The following is a 23369-nucleotide window of genomic DNA, read 5'->3' on the forward strand; positions in this document are numbered from 1 at the left end:
TTTCATTCAACTCTTTTTCTTTTTCCTCTCCCTTCTTGGAGAGTAGGATTCAAACAGTTTATGACCTGCTGTTACATTCATAGTGCAGCACACAACTCCTGACTCAAAGGTATTTTATGTTGTCTTCTCTCTAGCTTAATAGGAATGCTGATATTTCCAGCAAATGATGCAAACAGTACAGAGAACAGCATAACCTTAGTACAGAGCAGAGTGATGGTAAAGTTTCAGTTTTGAAAGAATTGAATTTTTTCAGATTTAGCATAAGAATAGAAGGTCAATATATTGCCTTTATGAGCAACCTCGTAAAACATGTGTTTTAATGGAGCTGTTCTGGCCGGGTATTTTTAGTGCAGATGTCAGTCCTTACAACATCTTCCTGTCAGAAGCATGTTAATGTTTAGAAGAGCACGTGTGCATTTTATAAAGCGCCCAAACCACTTCTCAGTTAAAATCCGCGCACGAACGCGGATGTCAGGGCGCCGCTCTGTGTCGGGCTGCGTCTGGGCGGGCTGGGCGCCGTGTCCCGGCCGTGTCCCGGCCGTGTCCATGGGGGCAGCTCGGGGAGCCGCCGGGCGCTCGCTGTCCCCGCAGCAGCGCCCGCCAGGGGGCGCCGCAGCCCGCGGGGAGCGCCTCAGACCCGCCCGGCGGGGGAGCGGCTCCGGGGAGCCGGGGGAACAAAGGGCGGCTCGGCCCGCCGTGCTCGGGGCAGGGCCGGGGACCCGGCCTGGGCAGCCCCTGAGCCTGCCCGCTCCGGGGAACGGCTGGCGCAGCCCCTGAGCCTGCCCGCTCTGGGACACGGCCAGGACAGCGCCTGAGCCGGCCCGGGAGCTGAGCACACGGACAGCTCCGTGTCAGCAGGATTGCTGTTTGGACTTCCAGTCCCTTACTCTACCTCAGATTTGTTCTGTAATTCAGATCTTGGAAGACGAGCACAAAACGAGATCTGGTGTTGAGAATATTCCATTAGGTTGTCGCTCAAATTTTCAACCCAAATATGAGTCCCCTGAAATGCTGTCTGTTAAAGCAGCTCACCATCAGATAAGCTGGGGGTCATTCTGCTGTTCTAGGATGCCATACCCACACATCCTGTAATGACAAGTGCATACAGCACCGTACCGTTAATGATGCACTGACAGGACACCTTTGTATTATTTATTAGTTTTCTACAATTGTCCTGGAAGTGGAAGACATTTCTTTTTGTTTTGAGTTTTGGGGACTCTTTGCACCACATGAGAGTACTTCTCTGAAGACCTCCAAAACTACGCTTTCTCTTACAGAGCAATTTGTTTTCTTCATTGACAAATAGTTGCCTGTCTAGGATTCAGCTTGTAAAATACAGGTGGTGATTTTCTTGGGTTTGACACTCTGACGTTTTCTTCTCACAAATATATAATATGTTTTCTGGGGCTGTGCAGGCTGTATTTTAAATGCAAATATACCAAGAAAGCTGAAAAAATGAAATGTTTATGAAGACACTAGTCTTTTGTCTAATACAGAGAGATGGGTAAATGAAATTGGCTTGCTGCTGTGCTGCACCTGTTCTTAACATTTTCTTTGAATCTGCACTAGTTATATAATATTTATGGTGTCTCTGCATCTTAACAGTTATGGAGCACTTGATCCTTGCTTCAGCTGTGCCACATCTGATCATTATGCGACCATGCAGGCACCTTATTTACATCTCCTCCAAAAGTTAGCGTTACTGTGAGAAAAAATCCTAACTTCTTGGGAGCTATAGAAAGCTATAGACTGCACTTGAAAGGTACTTATGCACGTGACTAATTTGAAACACATGGATAATCCTATTAAAATCGGTGGGACTACTTATGCATTTTAGGGTAGGCACCTGCCTAAGTACCTTGGTAATTCAGAATCTGTAAGAGCAGCAGAGACTGAGTGAATTCCAGACCTAGAAAACTAGGAGAAATGCCAAGACTTCATGAGACTTTTGGTAGCACAAGCAGTGGCACCAGTTAGAACCATTAGCTGGCTAGGAATGGAATTCAGCTGTTCTTTGGAAAAGCTGATATGTCTTAGGGTTATTGAGTTTTATTGTTTGCTAATTTGTGTGTATTTCACTGCAGAACTGAAGTGGCCATGTGGCACAGCAGAGAATGTGTTTCGACTTTCCAGAGTGCAGGAGCTGTGAGGTCCACATGGTGTAAATACTGCAAATGTAGGATGAGAAGGTGGTGTGGGGTTTTTTTTGTGTAATGAAGGTGCATCCTACAGGCAAATGAGCAGCAGAACTGCTACGTAAAGCTGTGCAACAGCAAAATGAGCAATAAAAATGTATTTCCTGCAGGGGCCTTGACATTCCAATTACAGTCAGGTAGCTTACCTGTAAATACCTTTACAGGAAAAAGCACAAAATAAGATAACACAATAGATTGTGTTGCAGGAAGCACTAAGATTCAGTGTATGATTCCAGAACCTTTCCTCACAGTGGGAGGGGCACAACCTATTTTCATGTTAACAGGAACTGATAAACAGGCTCTCAGTATTTTCTTGTCAGTGGCTCTTTGTTTGTGATAAGGAAATTGCTGGACTAAACTTCCCAGGAATTTTTGTCTCTTACAACAGCCTGTTGCTGCAGGCATCAGCAAAGCCTCAGAGCAGCAACTGCTGGATAAGGACATCTGACCTAAGTCTGGCAGTCCCAAAATGTAGCTGAAGGTACCACACACAGCCACCAGTGACTGGTGTCCCATTGCCTGCTGTGCTGGCTGCCAGGGCAGCGCTGGGCTGCGAATCCCACCGGGAAATTGTCCCGGGTTCTGCTGCAAACACTTGGCCTTTTTGTCTTGTTAACATCGCTTCTTTTGAAGTATTGGCAGCAGATCAACGCTTGTACAGATCAAAGGCTTCCAGATTAGGTGATTCAGATGTGGGGACTTAGTTCTTTACTGAGTTGTTAATGTCATCGTTAAGAGTGTATGGTACACTGGGAACATTCATTATTGTGTTGTTGGAGAAAAATATTCTGTTGACAAATTAAACTGTATTTCAGGGTTTTGTTGAAAAAGTTTAGTTTGTATGAACAGATAGATCATAGCACAATGATGAGGAAAATGACATATACTTTTCTTGACAGGTTATCTAGCACAACTTTAAAGTTTATCTGAGATGCTGATATAGAAAAATAGGCATGTAGTTCTGTTGACAAAATCAAGCATGTCTGGTAGGCCCAGAAGACAGGAAATTGGACAGAGGTATTTATATCATTAAACAGATTTTTGTGAAATAACAAAACTAGTTTACCATACCTGACCAGCAAAGTGATGGAAGGTGAAGTCACAGGTGGCTCTGCCTGATTGTGCAGCTGAGCACAGCACTGTGCCCATGCAAAAGTACAAGGTTGTCCAGGAAAGAGAAAGCCATTACTGTTTTTACTGCAGGTGGTTATTTAAGTAGGCTGGTAAAAAGCAAACAGGATTAGCTTGCCATATGAACATTTATCAGTCTTCATGACAACACTACTGATACAAAGCCTGAACAGGTCTATTTTGGAAAAAGAAATGTTCAGTTGGATTGTATGGTGGAAAATGTCCTTAATTCTGCTACCAAATGGTGTAATATTTTTGCATGAAAATGGAGAGGTAGGACACCTTGTGTCTCACTGACATCTTGTTTGCCTAAGTTCCCTTAGTGAAGGCTGTGGGCTATGGATAATGAATGTATTTGGCTAGTTGTGTGTGCTGCAGGAAAAGGCAGTCTAGGGCCTCTGGAAGAAATATGGGAAATTAAAAATCTCTTGAATTCATAATTATGTGGTGCCTCACTTATTGCAATGACTTTAGTAAGTGATTATATCCTCAAGAACTCACCTTAAAAACCCTCACTTTTGCAAACTTAAAGCCAGTGAGGCACAGGATGGGGAGGAATGAGAGTTTATGAGAAGAGATCTGAGTAGTAGCTTTTTCAAACCATCAAACATCTTGCACTTCACAGTGCAAAATTCATTTGAATATATTGGAAGCACTACAGTAATTCTATGAATGACCAGCTGTACAGCACTGGAGAGAGCTGGCCTGTTCAGCCAATATTGTTAACCTCTCAGAAAAGAAAATATCTAGAACATATGTCTGTATTTATGTATCCATGTAGCATTTTTTTTATCTTTCAAAGAACTTTAAAATAACGTTGCAGTGCTACTATGGGGTAGATGGATATTTTTCTTAATTTACAGACTAAAAGGCCTTGTTTCTGAAAACTTAGAAAAAGCTTGTCTAAATCTGATGGTATTGCTGGAACAAATCTTTACTGTTTCTGCTTTTAGTTATTCTTGAGTAAGAAGTCTGTGGCTGTAGAAAAACAGGCCAGAAAGGAACCATTTCCTAGATAGCTTTGTATATGTGGTGGTTTTTAACTTGAATGTGGTGTTTTGTCCTGTAAGAGAACACAGAGACATATAATCATTTAGCTTGGAAAAAACCTTTAAGATCATCAAGTCCAGCTGTAAACCTAACACTGCCAAGTACACAAAATGAATACATGAAGTATTAAAGCTTAAGTTATATTGTGTTTGAGCAGTAATAGCCAATTCTGTCTCACTTTATTATTTCTTTCATGGAGTTGGAATAAGAAACTACTCACCTCCAGAGATTGTTTTATTTGGTGGACATGTTTCTCTTTAAGCTTAGTAGACTTAAGGCTTGGTAAAATAAAAAAAAATTAAAAAAACCCCAAAGCATGTTAGGAACCTAGAGACCTTGTACTAGGATCAAATTGTCCTAATGCCATTATCCCCTGACTACCCTTCAGAGTCAAGTGCCACAAATAGGATTGCACAGAAAAAAGGTCTGATTGTTGAGGAATCTGAGTTGCCCTCACCTTTTGTGAAAAGCCACCTATGAATACGGAATACATTCTTTGTTGGTAACAGAAGTAGAAGGAATGTTTTTAACTTGGATAAGTTAATTTATCCACGCTCCTAGATACAGTAGTAACACTGGAGCACGTACTACCATACAGATGTCTGCTTTTTTCCTCCCCAAAGAGCCTACATTTTGCACAAAGATTGCCTGTATCTGCCTGTATTTTGCACAAAGATTGCAAAGTATAGAGAACAGACGACTAATGGCCATGGTTCTCATTAGTAATAGCAATTAAAATACTTGTTTTGTTTTGCTGCAACTGTATGTTATGTATCCTTAGTATTTCTCTGTAGTCTTTCTCTTCTGCTTCTTACAAAAAAATCCTAAAGCATTTCACAACTATGCATTTATTTCAAATCTGAATAATGAAAATCATGATTTCATTTACTTCTGAACTATTTGATTACTCAAGTCTAAAGTAATGTCTTCTCAGATATCTTTTCTAATATGTAGCTTTCCTTTTTCCTTTATTGGTAGCTGTGTCTCAATCCCAATTTAAAAATCTTTTGTTTTCATGAGATTTTATTTTTCAAAATCCAAGTTGAATTACAAAATGTTGTTTCTCTAACTTTGTTAGAATGGATGGAATTAAATAGCGTAGAATTTTTTTTTTTTTTTTTTTTTTTTTATCTTACTGAAGAGAAGTTAAGAGAACATGCACAGAACCACTTCCATGTCCTTCTTTGTCCCTGTCCCCCTTTCTCCTTTCCCTCCTTGTCTGGTATGTTATAATAACACAGTGGTGTAATCCCAACTTCAGGTACTGCACAGTCCACTTTGGGAGGACAAGTAGAATACACAGCTCTGTCTGGAATTTGCTACATGGCATGGTATCATTTCGTTGGCCTTATCTGGACTAGTGAATTCATTCTTGCCTGTCAGCAAATGGTGATTGCTGGGGCAGTGGTTACTTGTTATTTCAACAGGTGAGTGCAGAATTGCCCCTGATAGTTTGGGGATTTTCCAGCATTTACTTTCAATCTTTTTTCTAGGAAAAATAGTCCCAATTAGACTGCAATTTATGTCAATATCAGGAATCCAATTTACTATAAAATAATGTTGCTTACTGCAAGATCTTGAGTAAGATTTTACAATTTGCATGATATTAATGTGACTCACCCCTGCTGCTGGAGATGCTGGGCCAAACTGGGCTTGATGTTGGAACTCTGTTGGCTCTGGGGAAATTACCATTTGGAAGGCACAGGCTGCATTGCACCCTTTTCCAGGAGGCTGTGTTAGCTCCAAATGAGAAGCAATATATTGTTCCTTGGTAATTTAATGTATTCACAGGCAGTTTTACCTCTTTGTAAGTGTTCATCCATGCTCTGGGTTTCCATTTGTTCTGCCTGAATAACTGTTGGTCTAATATTTTTTTTTTTTCATTCTGTGCAGATATTTTCATTTAACTATAAATGCTTTAACACTGTAAAGTGTTTAGACATGTGTGAACAAACTTTCTTGTCTATTATATACCCTGGAATGTAAATGTGGAGGAAACAAGGAAAAGTAAAATGAAATAAAATTGAGTTTATGCACTCATTGCAAGAGAAGATTTAAATCTCACATTATGTGGTTGAGTTTTTGACAATGAAGAGAGCATTTTCCTGATAAATTTTTTTCTCCTGAGTATTTTATGAGCTCTCTCATCCTCAGTGCTGTTCTTCTATGGCCAGTGATGAGATTTTCTATCTGTGCAAAACTCTGGCATTTTAAGACATTTCTTCAGTTTGTATTAGAGGAATATAATGATACCTCAATTTGCTGAAAAATTAACCCTTGAGGAAGGTGATGTGAGATTGAGGTGGTGAGCCTGGCCCGAGAGAGCCTGAGGCCCTTGGAGTGGGGGTTCTGCTGCCTAGGGCCATATGGCTGGGACAGCTGGGAAGGATGCCTTTGGCCTTCTCTGAAAATTAGGAAGCAGGGTTCTGTGAATGGTCTCCAGAATGTATCCTTGGGTGTTTCAGTCACTGATCAAGAGGCTGCTGCTGGAAGATCTCCAAATGGTGTATTCCCCTTGGCCAGCAGAGACAGTGCAGGCTCTGCTTGCAGGACTGCCTCTGTAGGGTTTTCCTGCAGCACCTGATGGAGTTGTGCTGTTCCAGCCAAAGGAGCAAGGCTGGGAGATCTAGGAACAGCAAGTTTCCACCCCTGGTTTAAGCAATCTTTTATCATCCCATCCAAAAAGCCAAGGCAGGACGAGGCTTAACATATGTATCAGGAGCCTGTCCCTGTGAGGGTTAACAACACAACAGCTGTACCACTGAACTGGTGCTTAGGTAAGAGCAAATAAAACCTAAAATGTTGCTTTTCTAAGGGTTGAAATATTTTTGAAAGAGTGACATAGTCTCACCCTTCTATTTTACATGCTGTAACAGGACCTGGAAAGGGAGGAACTCTCATTTCTGATGTCATCACTTTTTTTCCGCTGAAGCTCTGGAACTCCCATGGCTGTGCTGCTGTGGGTAGTGAGCTGCTCTTCTCTTGTAAGCACATTGATGTACCTCAGTTTTAGCAGCTGAATGAATGCTGAGGCACTAAAAGTTCATTTAAACTGGCTTGAGAAAGCACAGGAAAGTAAAGTAGTTCTGCTGAGTTCCTGAAAAGTAAAGTAGTTCTGCTGGGTTCCTGGGACTGTGTGCTACAGTGCATTTTGGTGCAATACACCACTTAAATCCCCAAGGCAAAGGCACTGTCCATATCTTGTTCATGCAGAGCAGGGAAGCACCTGTAGAAACTGCTGTGATGACATTTACTGCTCTGCTAGGGGCTTCCGCTTTCCAGCTATTTTTTACTGCTGCAGGAACTGGCTGCCAAGTACAGAAGGTTCCTGCTCCCAATTGTATTGGTATCATTTTGTACAATACCATTAAGCTCTCCTCTTGCTTGCCAGGTGACCTGTACTGTGTTGAGAGGGTTGTGTTTGCAAGGGGAAATGCAACTATTCTGTGGTGGTAATCCCTTGTCCTGGCCTTCAGGCTGTCAGCACAGATCCACAGAGATGCAGAGCAGTGCAGGACTGGGGAGAGGGTGGTTAGCTGCAGCAGCAGCCACACAGCAAGGGCAAGGGTTATCTTGAGCTGTTCCAGCAACTCTGAGCTCGTCTGCTGTGTGTTTTTAATGTATTCCCTGGGGCTGCATCATAAAGGCATGTCACAAGAGTTTGTTTATGGGATCTTACAGACAGGCTTTCTTCTTGTCCTGTGAGCGCTCCGAGGAAATGGCACGGCCTCCCCATGCGGAAATCTCCTTCCACAGCACACTCAGCAATGCCCTGCATGGCCAACAACCATGGCTGAGTTGCACGTGGGGTTGGCAGGGGGTTGTTCTACCTGGATTAGCTTTACAGGATACATATATTTGGCCTGTAATACCACGACTGAAAATGGATTTTGCCTCCTTTTATTTTAAATTAAATATGAATACACAAAAGATTTCATTAATTTAATAAAAATAAGTAGATTTTCTTGCTTAACAATTGCATTTTACAACTTGTGGAAAGGGCTTTCCGAGAGAAGTTAAATACATATCACTCCCAGTAAGTCAAAAATGAAGGTTTATGGATGTTGCACTAAAGTCATTGAGAGATGAACTAGAACCAACTTGTAAAGGCTTCCCCTTCAAATGTATCTGCAATATTTATGGATATCCTTTGCCCTACTTACGTAATTGACCTAAAAGAGCCACCAGCATGTATGTAGCCAGACCTGTTCCATGTGGCTTTGAGATAAGGTAAAAGTGCAGTACAGTCTGTGTAGTCTCTGTTAGTCTCATAATGTCTGTTTTATTACAAATCTTGTAATTTATTGTGTTTGTTTAAAAATTAAGATTCATATTTACTTGAGGAATAGAAGAATCATTCCTTAACATTTCTGAAGTATTTTATACTAAAGTTAGTTTTAGACAGTCTTTGGAATTGGTGAGACATAAGTGAAGAAAACTGTAAGGACAGCTCTTAAGAGAAGAGAATTTTAAAGAAAGGAAAAAAATACACTTATCTCCCATTCAAATATCTGTATTTTGGGTGTGTCAGGATGACATTTTTTTCTTGTCACAAAAATGTTTTTCAAATGAAATTGAAGATGCATGTGTGATCATTTGATTCAAGGAACTTGGTGTTAAAAAAAAAGATACTGAGTGTCAGATACAGAGCTCACAAGTAAATGAAGGCAATCAACAGTAGTGAAGAAATAAAATTATTAAAAGATAATGTGGTATTGAGTGCAGGTCCACAGGAGTTTGGAATAGTAGTGTTGTATGTAAATCAATCTCATGAAAACATAAAACAGAAATACCGAAGAGGAAAAGCAAGCTATGGCTCCATTCAGTCTCATAACCAATCAGGCAGATTCCCAGATTTCCCTGATACCTTGTGCACATGCAGTGGAGTTCACATGCACAGAATGCACTGCATAATGATGGCATGCTTGTGCTAAAGCCACTTCGGGATTGCAGCCACATAATGCAAAAAGGTGGGTGAAACTTCAGCCTTGGGAGCAATGGGAGTAGGTTAGAGCCAGTCTTGAGCTTGTTTACAGACATAACCATCACCTGTTGCTGTGTTTAGCCTCTTTCCTGTTTCCTACTCTGAACCAGAATTACAAGGAAAATCTGATCTTTTTCTAATCTGTTTGGAGGCAAAGCAAAATCCTTGTCAGACCATGTTCTTGTGCTAATTTCTTTGCTAGGAAAAGGAGCTGTAGAAAAGCATCCAAATATGTAAAAATTTATCTAAACAAAGCTTTACATTTTAATTTTTTTTTTTTTTTACATTCCTGCTCATTATTTAATTGTGTTAAAAATATCAAAACCCTTCTTCATTTTTCTCTTCAGTAACAAGTGTGTTATTAACACAGGAATAAATTTTCCTCTTTCTGTGTTTCTTATCACTAGTTAACCTTTAACTTGTAGAAACTTAATAATTTGTGTTCTGAGATCAAACTGACACTGTCATATGTAAGGAAGTGTTTCAGGGAGAAAAAAACAGTGGCTCAATATGAATAGAATAATTCATCCACATACAATGCATGTGTTTGTAACACAGAAACCTGATGACTAAAAAAAAACCCAAACTGCCTTATTCAGTATAAAATTCCACTATCCCCCAAGCTGTTCCCCTGGTTTTAAGACAAAAATAATAAATGTAGCAAATGCTTTGCTGGAATTTCCTATTTCAAATAATGTGGTATATTCACATATTTAAATACAACTTCTCCACTGCAAAGTTTTTTGTGTTTTGAATGAACTGCAGTGATACCTTCAGGATTCTTGCAGAACTATAATTCCACTCCTGAATATAGTGTGTATGATTTAAATTCTTGCTGAAGGGAGGATTTAATAAAATTATATTTTTAGAGCTTCTTGGCCCAAACCAGTCATTCTCTTATTGGTGTATTTTTATGTTTTAATTTCTTGTGCAAACTACTGATTTTTCAAGATAACAGAAGTTTTGAAGAAACCAATTCTGAAAACAGGGCTTCTTATTTGTGATATTATATCTGATCTTTATGTAGCTACTTAGTCAAACTGCTGCTGGTTCTGTTGCCTAACTAAATATTTCAGGGTTGGGCTGGTTGCTTGAGTTACTTTATGGAAGGTGTAATTATGACTATTGATCCATATGGGGGATTTTTGTCCTATGAAACATTATAAAATGTACTTAACGTGTTAATCTAGTTGATTTTTTTTCAGCATTTGACGAGGGGTGAGGGAATCTCTTTAAGTTGATTTCCTGAGGTTTATATAAATTCTTGAGAACTGTGTCATATTACTGTCTGTAAATGACTGACATTAAACTGACCTTTATAAAGGAAGCAAAGTAATAAAACTTGCATTTAGGCCATTTTTTTGTCTTTGCTTTCGATTTTGGCAGACATTATTTTTCCAAAACAATACAGGTTAGTTTGCACTAGAACTACAAGTTTTTTTAGTTCAGATTATATTCCTAAACATATACTACCATATTGCTTTTTTTGCTGTATTCAATTTTAAAAGAAAGCCTGTTCTGTGGGAAGGAAAAAAAGCATTAATATTTTTTTAAAAATTTATAACCAAATTTGACCATATTGCAATTATAAAAGTAGATGGTAGCTCTCAATTTTATATGTGAAAACTTGTGATTTTATTTTCTAGTTTTAATTTTACCACTAAAGAAGAAATAGTGGGTTCATTCCCTCAGACTAAAATCTTGCAGAACCAAGAGTTAAATAAAAGATTGCAGAGAATAAGAGAAGTGACAGAAACTGGAAAGAGGTGTTCAAGGAGTATTCTCAGATATTGTTCACTTATTTCTCCTATTTTCCATTGTAGTTTTTTTTCCTAGATATTTTTCCATTCCAGAAAAGAGTAATTTCTTAAGAATTAAACTAACACAGAAGTTATAAATTTGGCTGCTTTTCTTTGGACTAAGGTGAACATCTAGATGAAGTCAGTAGAAAAACTGGAGTAGTTCAATTAGGAAAGGAGGTAACAGCTTAATTCTTAAAATTTCCAAATACTGAAAAGACACAATGCTTATCTTCTTAAATAACTTGCTAAACAATTTTAAAAATTGTTTGTTTCTTTTTCTAGAAATAAAAATAACCCACCACCTCACCCAGTCCTGTCTTCCATATCAGTTCTTTTCTGCTACCACCTAGGAACTGCTGTGAAAGGCTCATTTCTAATCACAATACTGAGAATACCAAGGATTGTTCTCTTGTGCCTTTACAATATCCTAAACCAAAAGGTAGGTAAATACTTCTGTAACACTATAAAAACAGTAGTTTAAAGATAAGATCATGGGGCAAAGAAGTGAAGAATATATTTCTTGCTTAAAAATAGATGGTATTGCTATTACTGTCTATTATTAATAGATGGATTTTATATTTTATCATGTTTTCTTCATTAGGAAAGCTTTTTCTCCCAACTCAAATATCAATGCTTCCTTTTTATTCTCATGTCTGATAATTTTAAAAGCAGAAAATACCAATATGAAACTCACCTTTATTTAGTGTTTTTATACAAATGTTTTTCTGAAGGATAAAGAAAAAAATTGGCAGACTGCTCTACTAAAATTTTTTTGCATTCTTTTTTTAAGAAGCAGGAGTAAGAATACTATTGTTGGATTTAAAATCTGTTATAGAAAATACTTCATCTGCCTTGTAATATGCTTCTATAGAAAGAATATATGGAATAAGAACTGTTCCTGGGAGTTGTAGTATCCAAGACACATCTTTTAAGACATATAAAGCGTAGATCTGGGCTGTTTTGAATATTTTTTTGCCTTCTTTTTTCCTTTCATGCATCTCCACATCTATTATCTTCTGCTGGAAGCACACCACTGTAGATAATTCTGACACTTTTGCAAGGAGGGAGGACTGTCAGGAATGCACAGTTCTGATTTTAGGAGAAGATTTAAGAAAAGGTTTTAAATGTAGGTCTTTTCCTTTAGGGTTTACATTGGCCTTGAAGTGTGTGATGTATAGTTATGTCAGGGTGTTTACATTTACACTGACAATGTATTTACTATGAGGCATTTATTGGCTATAGGTTATGAATGCTTAAATAAAAACTCCTTGTAATAAAACACTTGAAAGGTGTGGGCTGGATTTATGTTGCTTTCATATGAAAGTTTTGGTTATAAAACTTGGTGAGTTGTGTTAACTAAGAACATTGTACAAAGACAGTAGGTGGGATGACTCAGAATATTTTCTGCCTTTAGAGAAAGCAGGATAAGTGGGCTTGCTTGTTACATGGTCTTGTAATCTGAAATACTGTAGATTTAAACAGCAAAGAAAGATTATTTGTGTCTGCAGCACTGGGCTGCAGGCTCCTTTTGGTCCAGCTCCCAAGCCCTCAGTGACATGACCCACAGCTGTAGCTGCTGCTAAGGAGACTAGAAAGTGCTCTGGGCAGCTCATGTGCTCAGTCCTGGGAAGGATCACCCCACGAGTGACCTTGCTCCTTGGCATGGCAGAAAGGACAGCTATGGCCCTTTCACTGAGGGCCAGAGTCGTTGGACTAAAGGATGGAGAAGTGACCCTGCATTCTTGTAGATCTCACACAGACTTCCTCACCCTTGCAAAAATGTTGCTGTTCTCTATGAACAGAGAAGAAGTCAGGGGCCTGTGAGCTTGCAGGTAAATGTACAGATTTTTCTACACAGCAGTCTTCAAGCAAAATCAGAGAGGAGATTATAGGTGAGATCCCTTGCTCTAGGCTTTTAACAAACAATCCTTACTGAGATAACATAGCTTTAGTAAAAGCATCTCTCCAGCAATACATAGCAAGAGTAAATTATTCTCTGTCAGGAGTTTGCAAATACAGTCACTGTTTTGAAGGAGTTATTTTATTCCTGGAATATTTTCATGAACCTTTTTTGGAAAAATTTGGGAGGTTTGTGATTTCTGCTTGAACAGTAGTAGCTGTTGGGGCTTGAATTTTCTATAGTGACTGGATGATCTCTGCTTTCCAAAACAAGATAAAAATATTCTGACCTCTGAAAAAATAAGATTAAAAAGACCAAGTATCTCTGAACTGGATTTCCTTTTGTTTAGAAAAACAGGCACTTAATTTTGGAAGGCTCCTCTGGATACCAAGATGTCTTGCTCTTATCTTCCATCATCTCCATGATGAGCTGCTTTGAGCTCATGATGTGATGGAGGAGCATGGAACAAACCTTAAGCTTTACTGCTCAGTTTTTGCTATGAAATTAATACAGCTCAGTGGTCTATGAATAGCCTGTTCTAATACAAGATTTCTCTTCCTGACCTGAAAAATGAATGTAATGCTCTGAGTCAAAACAAATGTATGTTCATATAAGCCCTTCTACCCATTCTTTTATTTTTGTTCAGTAGGATACCAGTCATTTCAGAACTGTGAAAAGTTTTGATAATCAGGTTAAAAATCTGTCTCTGTACTCCCTGATCACTGTGAAGTGCTTTAAGGATTACTAACTTGCCTGCCTGTTTTTTTCCCAGGCAGCTGTTAGCTCACAAAGCTGCTTGCAGCACATATTTTCTTGTCCCAGAGAAGAATCTTCCATCCACAGGAAGAAAAAAAAATCACAGCTCTGCAGTCATTAATATTGAACAGTCTGAATTAAAAACTATTCCTAAAATCCTAATATAAATATCTGCTGCCTAAGTGAAAATTTTATTAAAGAGTCAGTCACCTGTAAAGCAAGTTTTTTTAGAACAGTGGTTTTGTTTGAGGTTAATTATGTGTCCAATAACCAATCTTTTCATTTTATTGCAGAGGAATGCAAAGCATCAGTTCAACTGCTGTTTCTGCTGGGTTTGCATCCAGAAGAGTTGCTTAAGATACTTGAACCAGGTATGCTCCATCATCTCTGTCCCTCAGCCTAGTCTGGATACCATGGTTGGTGCATGACCCTTAGCATGGCTAAAAATGGCTTAGCATGGCATGCAGGCCAAAGTTTCCCGCTGGCCACCTAAATTAAACAAACAAAAAAGCCTCCAAGTTCTTGGTGCGAAGAAACAGGGAATTGACAAATATGCAAGGTGCTAGATTTTAGAAAATTTACTAATACAGCTTGAGATAGTCAGCCCTTTCAGAGGGCCATTTGCTATTTCTGTTGGTAAGAAGACTTAATTTGTTGAGTTGTGCCAGACAGACTTCTGAAACAGAGAGTCCAGGTAGGAGGAAGCAAGGAAGAATTAGGAAATATACCTGGAGATTTGACATTAACTAGTTACAGTGTTTTCCACCTGAAAGTCCTGAATAAAGAAACTTAAATTCCTAGTGATTGCCAGTATCAGTAGATCTGGAAATACAAACTAAGATGATAGTAGTCTTTTGTTTACAAGATGTTTTAATTGGAAATGGATGATTTCTGACATACAGCAGTTTTACAGATACTTGACACCTCTTTTTACCTTCACAATTCTTTTCCCCAAATGCATTCCAGATTTACATATATAATTGTGAATGGTTTGTTTTTGTCTTTGTCATTGCCTTGTTTTTATCTCTGGAAACTGTGATACTCCTAATGTGAAAGGGAATAATATGTTCAGCTGATTCCACCCTCTGAATGCTGAGTTCTTTGTTCTCATTGCTGAGGATAGTAGTGAAGTAAACAAGACAATTCTGATAAAGGGTCTGACTTATCCTCTTAAGTAGGTGCATAAATTAGGTTTAGACTTGGACAGTTATTAAGAGAAAGTTTTCTATTTAGTTCACCATAGATTAAATACTTGTGCAGTGAAATTTCTGAATTTTCCAGGCTTACATTTCTTATAGTCAGTGACTTGGTGAGGAATATCAGAGTTCATTTTGCCTCCAGGCTTTCCATTTGTAGTCACCCTTTCCCCTTGGCTTGGCTTCCTGCCTTTCAAAGAGATATCCAGCATCCTAGTGTTTACTTTCTCCAGCTGTTTTCTGCTATGTGTTTGTTAAAAGAACTAATTACTGTAACGTTCTTCCTTTTGTTTCAGAAGGCTGTATTGTAGCTCTTTTCCCCTTTAAAGATTTCCTGTTTCCTATTCTATTGTTGGCAGATTTCTGTTTTCATGTGAGTTGTGGTTTTTAATCTAATTATCATAATAAAGTGTTCACTTTTGTTTTGCTTTTTGAATATATTTTTAGCAAAGGTGATGGTTGTCCACATGTTTCAAATCCAGGGCAATTTGGGCAATAATTAGAGAAGAAAAAAAGCAAGAAAAGACCACAAGATTTTAATAGAACTTCTATCTGTATGAAATTTAAACATTGGTCTTGAGTTATTGCATCTCGTTAAGTAATTTGTGGATCTAATTATTTATTTCATTTTTTCCCCTAAAATTAATCTGTTCAAAGCTATTTATTCATTTTTTTATTATGATTGAAAGTCTTAGTCTTTGATTCTGTAAAATCTGTGGCCGTATGTAGAAGAGAAAAGAAAAAAAAAGAAGGAAAAAATTTCTGCGGTTTTAAGCAGCTTTGACATATTTCTTGATTAACAGAATTAGTGATCTCTTGAGAGCTCCTACTGAGACTGGTGGAAGCTGCTGGGGACAACACAGAAATCTCCCACAAATGCTGAACACAGACCTGAGAGTAGGACTTGGGAGGAAGGGGTTAAAAAATTGTACCTGTGTTTCTAACATTTTCTTAAAGTATTCTTTAAGTTCAAATTTTGAATTTTTTTTGTAACCTAAAATGTGGAACAGCTGTTGTAAAAGTTGGTCCAAAGATCATTGTGTACATTAGCATTCCTTACTATTTACTATTCTTTTGCTTTTTATTCTAGTATTATTTTCACTTTAATGAAAAGCATATCATTATCTGAAGCTCTAAAAAAAAATAAAAATAGAAGATCCAATCACTTCTGTACTATTTTCTTCAACCTGTTGTTAAACTGCTTAGGTAATTTAAATTCTTTCTGTTCCTTTATTCACAAGTTTAATCGGGATTAAACAGTACTTTGTTTTCCCTCTGAGAACTTGGCAGATGAGAAACAGGTGCTGGAGAAAGTGGTCCCGGTGAAAGAATGCAACCTTCTTTCTTCCCATGCAGGATCAACCAAGTGCTCTAGTATGTTATCTAAGGGTACTTTTTGGGCTGTAGTACCACCCTGCATGTGATATTTAATACTGATTTTAATAGTTGCATGCATCCCTGAAGTGACTCATTCTCAGTTACGTTTCGTTCAGCTCCCTGGAAGTGGAACAAGCCAAGGAGTTACCCTGTCATCTTCCCGTCATGACAGAGTGCTGTGCTACATGCTGGCAATTGTCATATTTGCAGGGGGGTTTGTTGGAGGAGGGGTGATGTAAGCCCGGTGTCCTGTGCAGACTGCAATATGGACAATTACATTCAGCCTTCCTAAATTTCTCTTGGATTTGCAACTAGATCCTGTGCTAAACTGTGGTGTAGTGTTGCTACGTGCTGTAAAACAGTTCACTCCTTAAGCTGTTCCACTTCAGTCATGGGCAAAGTGATTCATGTGTGTGTATAATCCATTAGCAACAATTGTAAAGCACTCAGGGTTATGTGGCTGAAAAGTGCTTTCTGAATATAAAGTCACTATCCTTACTTGACAGTTCTGTTTGCCAACACTTGTCAGAATTACCACAGATTTTTCATCTGGCTCTGATGGTTTCAGTATGTTCCAGATAAACATATCCAATCGTCTCAAGTAAAATCTAGGAGATTGAAATTTTTCTTCTGTAAAAAGAATATACTGGCTTTTAATGTGATTTGGGAATTATGACCTCTGTGTCTCTCCTGCTTTCTTAAGTTGTAATGGCAGTCTTAACTTCAGATACATCGAAGTGCTCACATGTTCTCCCTTTACAGCCTTGTTGCAGTGGCTTTTTTAAAACAATACAACTGGATAGTTTTGCTTTTCTGTGTCTGCTTTAGGTCCATCTGCAGCCAGTTGGCAAAGTGACTCCTCCAAAGTACAGTGCCTGGGTTTCTGAAGCGGTTGCTGAGCAGGGTGTGGTTTCTGTGTTCATCAGTATGGTTGCTGCAGTGCAGCCTTCTGGGCTGTCAATGAATTCAGCAGGGTGTGAGCCCCATGTCCTGGGACAAAGACCCTTCCTGGGGAGTGAAAGCCAGCAATTGTCCGGTGTAATAAAGCAAAAGCAAGTCTGTCTAATGGCTGTATATCCATAGCATTTGGTTGTCTCTTAAACTTTGGATTGAAGCCTATCAGGAGGTTTCAGTTAAATGCCTTGTGGAGAATTCACCTAGATAAAACCAAAATTCATGCATGCTATTGTAAAGCACAGTTCTCTCCATGCCAAACACATTGTGCCTCACCCCATCAAGTACTTCTTTTTCCTCCCAAAAACAATAATGCATTTTAATGTTACTGGCAATATTGCTTCTAGATATAGAGCTAATTTTTCAATCCTCTTGAAAATACAAGGATAAAATGTTCTTCTGCAGTGAAATAATATTTTAAATAAGTTATTCTCCCCTCTACAGATTTCATGTATATGATAATAGGAAACAAAAATCTTTAGGTCTTAACTCATTCTGTAGGATGAACCATATAGGGAATAGAGTTGATCAAAGTTGACTAATTCTTACTTTGATACCTTTCTATTCTTCCCTATCCCATTAAGAAGAAACAAAAGGGGGAAAAAAGAGAGAGAAAAAGAAAAGAAAATGCAATTAAGCAAGTGACATATAATTCTGTGCTTTTAAGCAAAGAAATTTATGAACAACTCTCTGGAAATTTTCAGATTGATTTATTTCAGAAATCCCAAATAAGAACATTTTCTCACTAAGTGCAGAAGCACTGAAAGCAAACCCAGTAATGATGTAATCATCATGCAATGAGCACATAAAACAGGATCCTTTTGATCCAACCCTGTAATGGAAATGGAGCCCACGTGTAAAATTGTGATGCAGCAGGAGAGGACACCTGACTATCCTTCAAGAAGAAAGCTGTGTTGGTCCTACCCACTGGATGACAGCCATGGAGGGAGTAGGTGACACAGAGAGTAGGAAGCAAGGAAACCTGAAAATTTTCTCCAGTAAGTCCAGACTGAAAATATAAGGTGAAATGGAAATAAATGAAAGTCATGCTTTTTGGAGTACTTGGGAAAATTCAGGAGGTTATTGAAAGTTTCTAACAGATAGTAATTAGCCTAGGAACAAAAAATAACCATTTCTGTATTAGCTGTTTGTTTGTCCTTATTGATTAGAAGTAGAGAAGAAAAATATTCTCCATGTGTTTGTCAGGCACAGGACAATAGCCTTTTTTTAACAAGGCTGCAGGAAGCACAGAGTGAGTCCTGGAAGCTACGAGATGAAACACTTGCACTGGAAAGAAGGAGATAAATGCCATTGTACAAGTTGCTGGTTATGTGCTCAGGCTTATCTCATGGAGAGGACTGGAATATCCTGTGACAAATGAAGGGTAAGAGCAAGCCCGTTAGCCATCTATGAGACAGCAGGGAGGGGTAAAAGCCTGACAAGATCAGCAGAAAAATAGAATAGAGTAGATCTAAATTGTTCATGAATAAATGTCTGGAAGTTGGAAGGTTCCTAAGGACCAGCAGGACAACTGTCTGGAGCAGCTCCAAATGTAAGGCCTGGGAGAGGGGAAGTCCTAAGTGAATTAAAGAAGGGGTTTTCCACTTAAGAGAAGATTGGCATAATATGCTAATCTGAAATAGGCACTGGAGTGGCTGAAAGTCCCTTCCAGTCTTGTATGTCCTCATCTCTTCAGCAGGGACTCACAAGGCTCATCTTGCTCTCATTTCCCACCGAGTCATGATACAACTCTCTCACCAGACCACTAACTGCTGCACAGCAGCCACACATTGCCTCTTGCTACCACTGGATTTTGTTTTCTGAAGGGCTTCCACTGGCATCAGTGACACTTGCAGGCTAAGACACTTTAAGGTCCAGCCTGAGCTGCACGGCACTGCACTGGGGGTAGCTGACCCCAAGAGAGGGCAGCCCCCAAGAGAGCTGGCAGCGATAAGATCAGATCGTTTTGAAAACACCAGCAGAGCAGAAAAAGCTGAACTGGGATGAGAGATCAGCATGTCTCCTTCTTCCTTTTTAAGAAGATTCTGTTGCTATGGCAATTTTCTCTTCCCCAAGCTCATTTTATGAAAGCAAGCCCTGGAATGGAGGACTGAATTCAGCTGTTACACAAAGTAGCAATTATTCTCAACAATTGGGGAACTTACAGCCTGGATCTGAGCCACAGCGCCTTTCTCATGAAACTACCAGGTCACTTTTTCCAAGACCTTTGACATTCTGTGTTGTGAGGCACAGAAGGATATGTTCTTTAAATAGATTTTTTTTGCATACTGTGGTATTTGGAAATATGTAAACATTCACATTCCCTATTTATTCATCCTGACACTGAGAAATCAGTGTCTAGTTCCCAGGCCCCAAGCCAGAAGAGGCTTGTGTTCTTCAGAGAGGTGGTGATATGAGATCAACTTGCTGGTGGAAGGATAAATGCTGATCCAAATCCACTATCCCCTGTGCTTTCAATGCTACCAATGCCACCATTACTTGCTTGTCACCAGAGCAGAGACTACCATTGTAAAAGATCAATTCATTAGGCAAAGTTACAAATATGAGTTATAACGTGTATAGAAGGATCAGACTTGAATCTCTTTCTAGCTCACTATCCCTTCTTCAGCAGTGACTGTGAGCAAATGCTAAAGTAGAACAAAAGGATATTTCCCTGCCTCTTTGCTGTTTCTGAATCTGTTTTCAACCTAGGGACTTCTTGAGCTCTGTGTTTAATAACTCTCAGCAGATTCCTTTTCCTGAAATTCCCCATCTCTGCTGAGCTCGTGTGAACTTCTAGCAGCTAAAGCATCCTTTGCCCAGCAGTCCACAGTTTGCAGATTTATGGTGAGAGGAATACTGCCTGCTTTCAAATTTGGCTCCTACTACTTCATACTGTCCTGCCCCTGCCTGGCCTTTGTTCTAGAAGAAACAGTGAGCCATCTAAGCCTACACAGCCTCTGCATTTCTCATGAGTCGGCAGCCCTCTTGCTGCATCCTCCTTCAGTTGTGTCTTTTCCAGACAGAAGACATTCCATGCCTTTTGGATCATTCCTGCTGCTCTTCTCCCAAACATTTTCAAATCCACTAAAGCTTTTGTACATGGAAAAATATATTCTGTAGAAACACATATTTAAGTAACCCGTTTCTACATGTTAGCAGGTTCTTAACTGGCCATGGTCTACCATCTTAGCCTTCACAACAATCTTTAATTTGAAAGGCTCTGGATTATTGTACATATCCTGCAATTTTAAACTTAATGGGATATATAAGCTTTTTAGTTCAAAGTCCAAAATGATTTGCAAATATAGGTATTAACTTGTGTGTGCTAGGTGTTCCTTGATGAATAAGAAAAATCACTTGAGCTCATTTTTGTGCAATGCTGAGTTGCATGGAAATGTGGGTTAGCTTAAATGTTTGATGTGCTTTGTTAGCGAGAACATGTAGATTTCTATATGGCTGGATGGGATCAGGGCATGGGGTCTGTATGAGAAACTTGAAAATTGTGAGGCAAGTGTATGGAAAAAGATTCTAGGCTGAACAAGAAACCCTTCAAATATTTTTTCTCAGAAATGTGTTTTTTGCTAAAAGGTACAGATCACTTGGCTGAGTCTTCCAGCTGTGCTGGTAATATTCTTGCTTCACATGTGTCTGACTAGTTTTGTAGCCTTCAGCAGTTCATTAATTTCTGTCACTCTCCTATTCATTCTAGAATGTTAGATTATTACCTGGCTGCCTTTATTTCTTGGGTATTAACATTAGGTAATACTTCCATTATTTGTTTAAGTTGTAACTGCTATAAATGCCATTTTTTATCAGCTGGTTTGTAACACAACAAATGCCTGTTCAGGTAGTGTACTGCCTCCAGAGTCATTTTCAGTCTTTCCAAGGTAACCATTCTAGTTAATAAATATCAGAAATTCTTTTCATTGCACATTCTTTGAATACCAAAGTGCCTACATCAAGAGTGCAAGCAAATGGGTATTTATTTTAAGTTTGGAAACAATGTTTGTACAAGCTCACATGCTTTTTCAACATTCTTTTTTATTTTTAAAACACATTTTTTGCAATTTATAATGAATACAGAATCTCTGTTTAATTTATTGGCAACATTTATACTGACCTCACCAGATCAGGATCTGCTCTGTGAATTTAGTTCTTAAGGGACAAAAACAAACTTAGAAACCACTTTTCTACTTTGTGTCTCAGTTCCCTGTCTGTTTAATGGGAATGATGAAAGAGACTGAACTCACAGCATGTTATAAAGAGGAATCTGTCCATGTCTGAAATACACGGTGACAGCTATGGAAGTCAGACAGGCAGCATGATGTGAGGCCATCTCTGCTGTGTCCTGGGCCAGCAGGACTGGCACTGGCAGCTCTCCTGCTGCCACATCCTGGGATGTTCTGCTGTGACGGCATCCTGCCAGGAAGGGAACACCCTCAGGATAAATGAAAATTAGCACAGAAAGCATTTTTCCTATTTAGGAATGAAGTGAGCTTGCTTGTTTAAACATATTTTTATGCAGATACTCTTTGAGTTTCTTTAGAGTTCACTGGTGTCTCTGATGTTTTCATAGAATAGGCAATAAATCCATGGTCTTTATTTATACTTTTTCCATCTGTGGATGTATTTTCTAATATGTAAGTACAGTATTTACAGAATGTCAATGGGGTTTTTTTTACTATCTGAGGAAAAAGAACTATATATCAATAATATCCACAATAAAGAGGTGAAAACTCTTTGATTGCATTTAACCAATTTCCTCTCCTCTCCTCTCCTCTCCTCTCCTCTCCTTCCCCCTTGTTTCTCTCATCCAGTGTCATAGCTTTGCTATGCTACAGAAATTGCTCAGAGGTAAAACTGAACTCTACAGAAATAAATTTTCTTTGCTTCAGATATCTGAAATTGTTTGATATTTTGAATTGTAAGTAAGAAAAACCAGATTTTTGAACATGAAGGTTTTTCAGTAGGCCAGTATAATTCACTTTCAGCAAATCCCTTATGGGCTGTTTATTTTTTCATTCCAGGTGAAGCAGAAAGCAATGTAAGCACCATGTACATATTTGGGTTTATAAATTCCTTTAGAACAGTAATCCCTTGCACACTGCGGCTCTTACTGACCATATCAGAGGTGACTAAATTTTTTGTGGTGTAATCTGCCTTCTAATAGTTTGAGTAAAGGGAAACTACTCATAAGAATTGGTGGTAAAGCCCAGAATATGTTTCATGTATCATGCGTGCTGCTTTTTTTAGCTGATGTTTTGGAAATAGTTTCAAAACCTTGATGTCTGTAAATGGGACATACATGTTAATTTATGCATAAGTGCAAAAATAATCAAATCCATGAAGGTAAATATTCTATCCTCCCCACCTGTCCAGTCAAGTTTCCACCAAGCGATAGAATGTAAAATTCTCAATACATTGAAAAACTGGGAGTGCCCCAATTATCTGCTTTTCTGAGTGAGGGGGGGCACATGATACAGTGACTGGTCTAGTCCAGAATCCTTCACAGAAAGGTTGGTTTAATAGCTATGAGTATAAACTTGAATTTCACTAAAGTGTTTGAAAGAGCCATGTGTAAAACTTTTTAATCATCAACCTTTAATGACCCAGTAAATACATAACTTCATTTTTCCACTTACATAGTTGGCCAGCAGTGTTGGAGATAGATAGCCAGTAAGTTTGGACTGTGTGACTCCAGGTGTTCTCTGGTAATTGTATCATATTCATTCACAAATTTTGAGGTAGAGGACTTCAGTGTTTTAAAGTAAACTGGATAAATGTGGCTTCAGGAGTTTATTTAGTCACTATTGTAACATTTGCTAAAAGTGGAAATTATGTAGAAAAACTCTTTGAATTTAGAAGCATGACTATTGTAATAATTTAAAATAAAAATGCCATATTATGCAAAATAACTCTTTATATTCATAAAGTCAGTAATTCCAAATAGAGTTTAAGGCTTTGTGTTTTGCTGAAGTAAAATCTAGATTATGAGTCTTTCCTCTCTCACTGCATTATTAT

The 23369-nt window shown here is 38.6% G+C and overlaps 1 protein-coding gene across 1 annotated transcript in view; it reads left to right on the forward strand.

Annotated features, from left to right (window-relative positions):
- SLC44A3 (solute carrier family 44 member 3) overlaps nt 1-23369 on the forward strand; it is a 58891-nt gene that overhangs the window by 31429 nt on the left and 4093 nt on the right. Inside the window, exons 12-14 of the mRNA XM_041421784.1 lie at nt 5638-5803; nt 11445-11601; nt 14112-14189. Coding sequence (XP_041277718.1) covers nt 5638-5803; nt 11445-11601; nt 14112-14189 — 401 coding nt within the window. The remainder of the gene's footprint in view (nt 1-5637; nt 5804-11444; nt 11602-14111; nt 14190-23369) is intronic.

Source organism: Onychostruthus taczanowskii, unplaced genomic scaffold, assembly GCF_017590055.1.
Source record: "Onychostruthus taczanowskii isolate IOZ18803 unplaced genomic scaffold, ASM1759005v1 scaffold7, whole genome shotgun sequence".
Classification (NCBI taxonomy): Eukaryota; Metazoa; Chordata; class Aves; order Passeriformes; family Passeridae; genus Onychostruthus; species Onychostruthus taczanowskii.